The 11,653-nt window shown below is 33.9% G+C and overlaps 1 protein-coding gene across 1 annotated transcript in view; it reads right to left on the bottom strand.

Moving 5' to 3' along the window:
* Nucleotides 1–1,433: 1,433 nt before the first annotated feature.
* HOOK3 (hook microtubule tethering protein 3) overlaps nt 1,434–11,653 on the bottom strand; it is a 101,744-nt gene continuing 91,524 nt past the window's right edge. The window contains exons 20-22 of the mRNA XM_070408497.1: nt 10,529–10,633; nt 10,302–10,373; nt 1,434–7,288 (exon numbers count right to left, since the gene is read on the bottom strand). Coding sequence (XP_070264598.1) covers nt 7,148–7,288; nt 10,302–10,373; nt 10,529–10,633 — 318 coding nt within the window. The 3' untranslated portion in view covers nt 1,434–7,147. The remainder of the gene's footprint in view (nt 7,289–10,301; nt 10,374–10,528; nt 10,634–11,653) is intronic.

Here is an 11,653-nt window from a genome sequence, read left to right as displayed (position 1 = left end):
TGACAATACAAAATAATACAAAACTCTAAGAGAATGTTCTTATGAAAAAATCTTCCTATTCTTTGGCAGTAATCATGTGTGTGTCAATGCTTATGTAAAAACAACTATCCTAATACTTTTTGACTATCATTTAAATGCTATTATATTTAAGTTACAAATGGAAGAGTCCTGACTCCTAAAAACATCTCTTAGTAAGCTAAAAACTTTGCTATATTTGAATTCAGGAAAAAGACCAAGTTCATACAGCATATCTGTTATAGTAGAACTAAGAATATTTCTGTAGTATTTGGCCCTCTTAGAGCCAGCCTTTCCCCATCAACTCATGCCCACCACTTACCAGATCTCTGACTTCAAAGCTCCTGGCACTTGGCTTTCTTTCTCCTGTCTTTGGGTATATGCAGTGATGAAGAAACTATGAACCTTAGTTAAAGACGGTTTGTAGGTATTTTAGGAGCCAGGGGAATCAAAGGTAAGAATATCTTCTGATTCACCAGAAGACTGTTTACTTTTTATTACTGCAACTCCAGGAAACAAAAGGTTTCAAGGGTGTTTGCATTTGGGTTTCATGAGTTATTAACTTATAAAAGGGTCTTATTGTGAAATATAAATTTTAATTCATGTTTAGCAACCCCAACCCACCTTCAAATAGATTTCCAGACTTAGAACTTCAGATCTGACTTTAAAAATTTTAGGAAGAGTACAAAGCCCATTTAGGCAATCTTTTACATTTTTCTTAGTGAGTGCTCCAAAATAAGGAAAATAACCCCAGTGGAAAAGATAAATAAAAACATGCCACAGAAAGGTGGAAGGAAAAAAATTATCTAATATTAGTAAAGTGCTGTGAATCTTGCAATGAAGTATAAATAATACATAAATGATTAGAAGTAACAGTAAATAATAAAACTCATTTCTAATAGTGACATATATAAAATAAACATGATAGAATGTATATACAGTAATCACCGACCATATGTTGACAAATACACCAAGAATAAATGAGTCCCTTTTAATTTCACAATATAGTTGCTAAACTAATTACTATCTTTTGTCAATTTAGAAATCTCTAAAGTCTCCCATGTATATTATTAGAACCTCAGCATGCTTTGATAGTTTTCTTTTTCTCACTTTGAGATTGTTCTTCTCATGGCATTTAATTTTTCCTTTAAGCTCTGAGTAGATATAATTCAGGATATTTGATAGCCCCTGGGGCCTAAAATTTTGCAGCTATGGATACCTTCTCTGATGACTTCATCTTCAGACCCTAACCATCTAATTCAGAGCCTGGTGATAATGTATTAGGTATATAAGGGCTCTTCTTGAATATATATTTTTTAAATGTATACTCTTGCCTTCACTTTAAAAAAAATTTTCTGTGGTGCTATTATGTATAATTAAGAGGGACAGATTTCTTCTCATCTCATTAAATCACAGTATTCTTTTTTTAAAAAAAATATTTTTATTGATTTCAGAGAGGAAGGGAGAGGGAGAGATAGAAACATCAATGATGAAAATCATTGATTGACTGCCTCCTGCACACCCCCTAATGGGAATTGAGCCTGCAACCTGGGCATGTGCCTTGACTGGGAATCAAACAATGACCTCCTGGTTCATAGGCTGATGTTCAACCACTGAGCCACACTGGCCAGACATATCACAGTATTCTTAATGACCTTAAATCATACCTTAGGTCTAGTAATGGGCTAACAGTTTCAAAATGAAAACAGATGCTTTCCCCTCCAATATAACATATATAGTTAATAGTGTGTGCCCGGTTAATGCCTAATGAAGGGAAGGATAATTAAAAAATAAACTATGTTTTTGCCTATTCTTTTTTATCGAATGATCACATAATAAAGTCAGAAAATTTTATGTGAACTTTTACTTTAGGAACATTTGTTAAGACAATGTAAGTTTTAATTGTATTAATACTTCCATCTGCCTGGATGTGTTTTATAACTAGGCCATTTCTTATCCCAAAAATCCACTCTACTCTCTAGGATTTGCCTTAACAGCAGTTCTATTACTTTCTCAGATTTCTATGCTCACTTATATACAGCATACAATCTTATCTTACAGAATGTTATTAGAAAATATTAGAAAACAGAAAAATACTGAAGAGACATACCTGTGATTGCTGATATATAATTGTTAGAAAACATTTATAGATCCCCCAATACTGCCCAAACTCATAACTAGGTTCAGGTGTCTAGTTTTTCAATAACTAATGTCCCTTCTCTATCATTTTAAGTGCAATGTGAAGAATCCAAGTGCATTTAAAGATAACATTAAATATAAAGGTCATAAGTTTTTATATTCATAAAGATAATACATGTGAATTATATAATCTTTATGGATGTAAAAGACTATTAAAAAAATCAGTACATACTTCCCAAAAACATAATCAGTGATTTAAAAGAGAAGTATGTCATTACATCTGCACTATCCTTCATTTACAAAAAGGAAGCTAAATATTAATGCTTCCGTGATTTGAGGGAATGGGGAGGGGTAGACATTAGCTGTTAGAAACAAATTATTTCATGTGTTTTAGGCGTCTGAGAAATGAGTGATATTTACTGCAAAACTTTAGGCCCTAAAATTATTGTGCTGACATTAGACAATAAAACCTTTGCAAATTTTTCAATAAAAGGAACATACACCAATTCTTATTTAAATATGCTTTATAGAAAGTAAAAAATTGGATGACAGATACATTGAGAATAACCTTCCTCATATAAAAACTACATGATATAAAATCATTATAGTTACAAAGAATGAGCTCTGAAACTGCTTTTTAAATGTAATGAAACTGGGTTGTACAACTACCAAAAGAAGCTGCCAAAGTTAACAGTGGGAGCTATAGTAAAAGAGATGATCATTATTGAATGGAAAATCCTTTTAACTTATATTAAAAAAAAGGACAAAATGAAAAAACATGCTAAAAGAATGTTCAAAGTTTCTGATATCCCATTTTAATTTTGTTGAGTACACTCCTTCATCCTACTTTGGGATATCACACAGGCTTTGCTGTTAAGAAGTACAATGCTACATCCGTTCTACTGCCATTTCTAAGAAAAGGGCCCCTTCATAATACAAGGCTAAAAAGTAAAAATATCCTTCCATAGTTTAATGAACAGACAACAAAAAGCATTTTGCCTTAATGTTGTTATTTTTCCCTTAGCAAAAGCAAGATGCTGAGTACTTTTCTCTCACTGTAGGACCAGAGATGTCTGATCCACGTGTCTGTGCACTAGCTAGGTTTGTACTTACTAGCTGTGAGCTGTGGATGCTTTTTCAGATAAATCTCACAGGTTCCAACTGAGGATAACTGTAACATTCCTGGAGTCTGAGATCTGGACAATTGGAGATTCAATGCAGAGTTAAGATAATTTAAAATTTTAGATTTGTGTTGCAAGATAATTCTTATATCGGGATAAAGATTTTCAAGTTTTTAACATGGTTATTATCTTTAAAGGATAAATGCTTACCTAAGAGCAAGAGATACTAAAAAATATTTTATGCCGTTAGTTAACAAAACCGTTATTGAAAAGGAGATGCGAGTAAAGCAGCACATAAATAAAATGTCTTTTCTTCAACTAAACTCATCTTTCACTTACAACTTATTGTTGATCTATTTGGACAGCATGAATTTTCATGCCTTTGTGAAAACTAATGAAATATATAGGCTGAAGTCTCTGGCTGGATAACATTTAGCTTAATTTTGTACATTTGAGCTTTTATTATATAAACAAAGCAATAAGACTTCAACAAAATTAAAAACAATATTTCCTTATTATAATCTAAGTATCCCATTAAGCCAGTGGTTCTCAACCTTCCTAATGCCGTGACCCTTTAATACAGTTCATGTTGTGGTGACCCCCAACCATAAAATTATTTTCGTTGCTACTTCATAACTGTAATTTTGCTACTGTTGTGAATCGTAATGTAAATATCTGATATGCAGGATGTATTTAGGCGACTCCTGTGAAAGGGTCGTTCGACCCCCAAAGGGGTCGCGACCCACAGGTTGAGAACCACTGCATTAAGCCGTTGTTTTTTTTGAACCAGGCTAGTGCTGTCTAATAGAAATAATTCAATCTTGATCAATTTTGGAACATGGGTCCTTTATTTAGGGACTTCTTTTTCTTGACTATTAACAAGTAATTAGACAAATTATAAAAAGATATAACTGAAATTTTGGGAAGTTCTTTTAAGTACAACTGTATTGTTTATTCTCTTTTTAGATGTGGTAAACTACAATATTTGCTGCATTTTTTTTCATAATGAACTTCTTAAATAGACACTGCAGAACATAAATTTTATGCTTTAATATTCCTTAGTTATTTACCTTATATTTTCCTACCATGGCTAGAAGGAAAACAGCAAATAAGCTTTTTGATTATAAGAATTCAGACACTAGAGTAGGCTGATGGATCACCTCAACCTAATGCAATAACACTGTACTTAGTCCATTGGTGAGGACAGGACTAGCTCCACTGTCCAAGTGAACTGTGGCTACTGTGTCTAAGGGGGTTGTGAAAATACAGCACAGCTCACATCTAAATAAAGCACCCAACGTCTTCCACCTTCCAGAGAGACCATGCATCATCACAAACCTCCTGAGAAATTACTAAGCATTACAGGAGAGATAGCAATTTCATAAATCCTGTCCAAAGCTGGACAGAGTTGTCACTGTTATAGCTAAGTGTTACTCCTGCTTTAAAAAAAACAAACAATGTTTAGAAATATAATTTCTTCTATATACTTGAAAGTAATATACTAAACTTTAAGGGTACAGTAAAGGAGAGTGAAAGTTATCACTGTAAAACACCAAAATAATAGCATAAAACAACAGATGCTGAAGAAAAATAAGAAGTAAAACTTCCTTCTAAAAGCTCGGCACCGTCTACGGCCATACCACCCTGAACGCGCCCGATCTCGTCTAAAAGCTTGGCGCCTTTCTAACCCATTTAGAGAACTATATCTGAGTAGGTGGGTGGGTCAGAGACCAGGGCTGGGGCAGTAAATAGAAAAGTAAAATAAAAACTTTGTATCTTATAGGATATAATCCTTTAAATAAATAGTTCATAGACTCTTTATGTCCATCTATCTTATTCTACAGGTATAATTTCCCAATTATTTTAATTTAACCAAGATTAGTTTCACACTTTGTTCTAAAACAGGTGAATCCTTATGTGATTTGTAAAATCAGGGGTTGGGGGTAAGAACCATCCTAAATAGTTTTTGATCTTTTATTGTCAAAACTTTTTATGTTGATTAGTTTGGCTTAGCCTCCTGAAATCTCACAATGCACTCTACTCAGGTGGTTCTCTCCATTATCACTAATTCTTGCTGCTTTATGGTCATATTAGGCAAAAGCATTCACACTGTGCTTAGATTTCTGTACTTAATGTAAGAATCAGCACAATGCATAAAGTCATTTCTGTGTATATTCTAATACTTTCTTCAAGTACGATTTCTGAGGACAAATGAAAACACTACTAATTTTTAGGTCGATTTTCTTATAAAAATGGAAGTAGGAATTTAAAACCAAACATTTGACTACAATTTATGAGAATTCTGAATTACATTTGGATTGATTTAAAATTACTAATTTGTATTAATATACAGAAATAAATGAAACCTGAACTTCCAAACAGCATGTACATGAAATAAAATCCTCTTACTTGGTGACCTATCTAAAAACAAAAACAAACAAATTTAAAAATTGACCTAATTTCAGTAATTATTTTGCTTTTAATAAAATGGGCTATGGGGTAAGAAAAAGGCTGGAGAACTTAAATATAATTGGGGACCAAATGCTTGAATTAATACGTAAAGGCAGGCAGAGGCATTTCATTTTCAAATAAATGATATTTTACATTTATGTAGCACCTTATATACTCAAAGTGCTTTACAATCATTATTACTTGACAACCATTCATCAATGTAAATAAACATGGTTTACAATCAAGCTATCAATGAATCTAAACACTTTGATGCGACCAAATACCCAAGAGAATCTGTTCAGTAGCAAATTCTTGGACTAATACATAGAATTAGGGAAAAAAGGTAAAAGAGACCTGTCACAACAGCACGTATAAGAAGTCCTTTGCTGATCTTAATGACTGATATTAAGATGTTAAGTATTAGGAATTATTGAGGAATAGAAGTGTTTATATTAATGAATAAATAAAACAAGAGATGCAAGTCAACAAGGAAGTTGCCCAAAGGGTAATGCTACCTATTACTTGTAAATATATGAAAAATAGGTCTAAGATATAGAGGGCAATTGAAACTATTAATATCAGCCACACTACCAGATTCTGATCCTCAGTTACTGTGATATTCCAAAATAAGAAACAATTAATGCACTGCCTGACTTTTTTCTCTTCTGTAACTTCCCCCCTAATAACCTAACCAATGCATTCACTTCTGCCAGCAACAAGATAGCAAGAAATAATAAAATTCTATGTATTTATGTTTTAAAAATAGTTTCCAAATCTTCAAACAAATTTAATTTCCTATAAAACAACGTGAAAACTAATTTTTCCCTCTGAATAACTCTACCAGGTGCTATAGGTAAGGTCTAATTAGCACCTCTGCCAATATATTTATGTCTTTGCAAAAAGTGCATTTGCCAACCATTCATTTTATATCGTAAATATGCAAGTTATTTGAAGTGCATTTGGAAAACAATTGAAAACACAGATTAATACATCATAAAAAGATTAATTCCCTTTAAACAAAGACATTCTTATAAAGCATGGTAACACAGAGGCACAATAAAGAATATAATTCTTGTATATCAATTATTGGCAGAAAATCTAATTCATTACAAAGCCTACATACACCATTGGGGATAGGACATTTTCATACAAAGAAAAGTACTATACTATTATCCAACACTTTTAATTGGGCATTTAAAAAATTTTTGGCACATGAAAAGGAACTGAAAAGACTACAAAATAAAGGACCAAGAAACTAAAACATCATAGATACGGAGAGACAGTCCTCAAATGAGAAACAACTAAATATTAACATAACATAGAGACAAAAAATAAGCTGGCTGAATTTCCTGAAATGGTGTTATGTGTAACAGAAGTATGTTTTGAATGCAGGATGTTTTTATTCTACTGGCAAGACTTGTCTACCTTGCTGTGGCTGGTTGAACATGACCTGGGTAAGATCTTCTCGTGCTGGTTGCTTGTCGTTGCCTAGCCAGAAATGACTGCCCTGAACCTGTACTAGCAAGTCTATCTTCAGCCGCCTTTTTATGCAGAGTCATTCCCTATATCACACAGAAAATAAAGGTAATCAATGAAAAAGTAGTGGAACATACTCTCATAAAAGACAATTTCATCATGCAGATTTTCTTACATTGCATCAGAAGGCACAATTAGAAATGTTAATTCTGCTCATTATAGATTAAAATTTTATAGATATTTCAGTTCCAACAATTAGGTACAAATTTTCCTTTGGAAAAATGAAGAGTTAGTTTTCTGAATAGGCAATAACCAAAACAATACATAATAGAGACAGATTTTGGAATACCGATTCTCAATCACACTTCCCTTTCAAATCAAATGTATGAAGTGATTTTCCAAGAAAAATAGTGCAATTGATTGGTAGCAGTTGATTCACAAGGGGCTGTGGCAATCAGGGCATATTTAGAATGGCAAACCACAAATGCACTTGCTGTTCCTTAAGGTGGAAAGGCACACTAGATTTAATACATACCACTATGCTGTTTTTCTTCACTTCAGGTGGACTTGTATTCTCAAACAACTTAAGAAAAGTTCCTGACAGCCCCAAACGGAGGCCCAACAGGGAGCAGGGGGTCTTTCTTGAAGACAGGAGGATGGCCTACTAGCTTGAAAGGGAGAAGAGCCATAATTGCTGGGCCCAGAGCACCTTAACAGGAGAAAATAACCTCTGGGGGGTGTACTCTAAACACAGAGGAATAATCACAATGAACAGCCTATGAGGAGATCAGGAAAAAAGTGGTTGTGGTAGTCATTTAATAAGCCAGTGAAGAACCTACACCAGACAAACATGGAGCACTGAGAGCAGCTGTTTAATCTGACCAGTGACTGGATCCAAGTAAATTGATGGGAGGAAGTGGAAGGCAACAAGGAGGAAATGAGCAATTGGGAGCCAGGAGGAGAGTCAGGCAGCTAAAGCTAAGCTATACTAAGACACGCAGCCTTCCCAGAATGAAATGGACAAACTGGCACAGGAGGCAGAAGACTAAAAGATAAGTCTTCCTATCACTAGTTAAAACACTGGTCATGGCTTTGCATTTTTAATAGAATTGCAGTCTATCATACATTCCCAAATACATTAACACATTCCTCCATTTTGCCTACGAGACAATCCAGAATGGGTTTTTCACTCAATTTGAAATCAAAGCATTTAAGGATCTGAATAAAACTGACAGAAATCTATTGGTAATCTTTATTCAATTTGGCTACATATAAGGTATCCCCCAAAATGTATACACTAATAGCTGATAGCTCAATTTTGAAAATGAAATGTATTTCAATAAACAATGCCTTTATAATTATTCAAAGTATGTGTATATATTTTTTTGGATACCCAATATATTTATATTTCATTTAAAATATACTATTTTTTTCACTCTCATATTCCAAGCAACTTATTCAAATTCTTCATACACTTACAAGACCTCAGTATCCATCACAAAGCCATTCTCTGAGACACTTAATACCTTTTCCCAGCACTTGTCATCTTCACTTCCATTTTGGTTGAAGGAGATGCAGAACTTTCTGAATGTATGTATGAAGCTGTTACTGGCTATATTACCTGAACATTAACTTGTGTTTAGTCTACTCAGTTATTCCTTCGGTCTATGAAGAGCTGAAAATTATGACTATTCTTTAATATTATATCACAGGATAAATAAATTTAGTTCCATTAGAAACACAATATGTGGAGTTATAAAAATCAATCAAGAATATGAAATTACTAATAAGGATTGAGGGCAGAGCTCCAAGATGGCTCTAACTTTTAGGAAGGATATAGAGGAAAGAGACTAGGTGGAGTCAAGACTAGTTCCCAGAGAACTCCCTTAAATATATAAATTTTTCCTATTGTTTAATTTTAATTTTCAAGAAACCTATACTTGTTAACAGTAATAGTATTTTAAACTTATTGATTTCCTCTTTTTTTTTTTTTAAATATATTTTATTGATTTTTTACAGAGAGGAAGGGAGAGAGATAGAGAGTTAGAAACATCGATGAGAGAGAAACATCGACCAGCTGCCTCCTGCACACTCCCTACTGGGGATGTGCCCGAAACCCAGGTACATGCCCTTGACCGGAATCGAACCTGGGACCTTTCAGTCCACAGGCCGACGCTCTATCCACTGAGCCAAACTGGTTTCGGCTCCTCTTTTGTTTTTTTAAATTGTGATAAAATCTTAAATATGTAGTTTTAACCAAGGCAAATATAAATGTGGACATGTCATGAAATTGTATTAATTTTAACAAAGATCAAAACATGGAATCAGGAGGCCTGGGACACTAACCTTTAAGACACAGTATCAATTATAACTGTAAAACAGGAATAATGGTATTGTGCCATTAACACAACTTTAGTGTTGAAGAGGATTGCTGAAAGGAATCTGGTTTAATTTCCTTTCTTAAGCAACTAACAATGAAAAGGCAGAAAGTGGTCTTACTGAAGAGAAGAACAAAGAAGAAAAAAATGACAAAAAGTACAGTATTCTCTAAAAACCACAACTATTTATATCCAGAAAATCATATTAAAGCAGAATGTGATGAACATTTATTTTCCCCTGCAATACATTTAAAGTTTTTTTTGGTGTGTGTTGGAAATCCAATTTCAAAACTTCCAGTCGTTCAGGGTCTATCAATCATAAACATTTTTTAAACCCTATGAGATAGTTAAACCTCACTCAGTAGAAGTACCATTCATGCCAAGTCCCACAAAACAAAAGCTACTGCTTCAGTATTTAGATATTACTCAAGTCCCTCTCCTCTAGAAGAAAATGGTTCTAAGAGACAGAAATCAAACTGTCATTTATCTTTCTGTTCTCTAGGGATAATGATGTGTTCAAAATACCCTAACCAGGCATCTATCTGAAGGTTCTCACATCCTCTTTTCAGTCCCAAGATCGGCATTAGGTTTTGTTAGTGTGTGTTAGGATCGTATTACTTTCAGATTCCTTTGGCAGAATTACTTCTACAGTAAAGGGCATGTAATAAGTATTACATATTCACTGAACTTCACAGTATGTTTAGAGGTGTTCTTTTCTTACCATATTGTACCAGGCACTAACAATATATTTTTCTTCCATCTCTCTTTGACTCTTTGTTTTCTCATATTCTTTCTAAAATACAAGCACATGTAAACATGAAAAGCAATTCCATATCAATAGTCACAATTTACTCTCTAAATTAATAGAGATTACCACATATAGCAAGGCTTCTAGAAAAAAAATTAAAAAATGAAGTATCTTATTGTCTAGTACAGTGAACTACCTACCTCTAATGAATGGAACATTCGGTCCCGTTCCTGAAGCTGATTTTTAAGAGCTTGTATTTCTGGTGCTGCTCCTTGATTTTGTTTAGGATCTAAAGTGCGGATAACCTGTAAAAAGTAATAAAAGAAAATATTTACAAGTCTCAAACTGAAAGAATGTAACATCTAAAAATACACTTATTTAAAAAACGAAAGATACACCTTATGAAAATGAAAGCTATCGTACAAGGATACTTTAAAATTTGAATGTATGAAATAATATTCAATTATTGCAACTTTTAATTATAAAAACTTTTTAATTATGTAAAAGAATCAATTATAAGAAGTCATTTTCGCTTAAAATGAATAAATTTTACTACAGCAAACACTAATGACAGCTATTTAGCCTTTCCCTTTCCTCTGATTTGGTTCAGCTAGCCCTTTGCCTCTGACCGCACGGGTACTTAGAAAGAGGTCCTGATGGTTTAAAAGGCTGTCACTGTGATCTATCTCTTCTGTCAATGGCTCGGGTTAGGCATGGGTACATGATGCAATTCTAGCTAGCCAACTGGAGGTCTTCTGGGAAAGTCTTTTTGCTTTTTGGCCCAGTACTTTTAGCATCAAAAATAGCCAAGCCTATAGAAAACTTGAAAGAGCCGAACAATAAAAACCCAGATCACCAATTACTGCACTGCCACATCTGATCCCCCCACCCCCCGCCACACACACACACACACACACACACACACACACACACACACCACGCTTGCTCGTTTGGGGGACTATTTGAAAGCAATCTGCAGACCTCATGGCATGTAACCCTTAAACACGTCAACATGCATCTCTTTTGACTAAGGACAGTCTCATACATAATCACAGTAAGATTATCATCTGTAAGACAATATTTCTACAAATCATCAATCACTATTTGGGCCACATCTACATTTCCACAGGAGCTTCCAAAATGTCCTTTCAAACTGCCCTTCTGCCCCCGATCCAGGACCCAAAGATTAATGTATTACTTTTGGTCCTTAGGTGCCTTTTGGCTTTTAAAAATCACAACAGTCTCTTATGCTCCCCCTACACTCTAATGCCTATTTTTGTTTTTCATAACATTGACTTTTATCCCAAATTCTGCATTTATCTGAT

This window comes from Myotis yumanensis, unplaced genomic scaffold (assembly GCF_028538775.1).
Source record: "Myotis yumanensis isolate MYYU_CA2020_CCGP unplaced genomic scaffold, mMyoYum1.0.hap1 SCAF_3, whole genome shotgun sequence".
Taxonomy (NCBI): domain Eukaryota; kingdom Metazoa; phylum Chordata; class Mammalia; order Chiroptera; family Vespertilionidae; genus Myotis; species Myotis yumanensis.
This window is presented reverse-complemented; position numbering and strand designations above follow the sequence as displayed.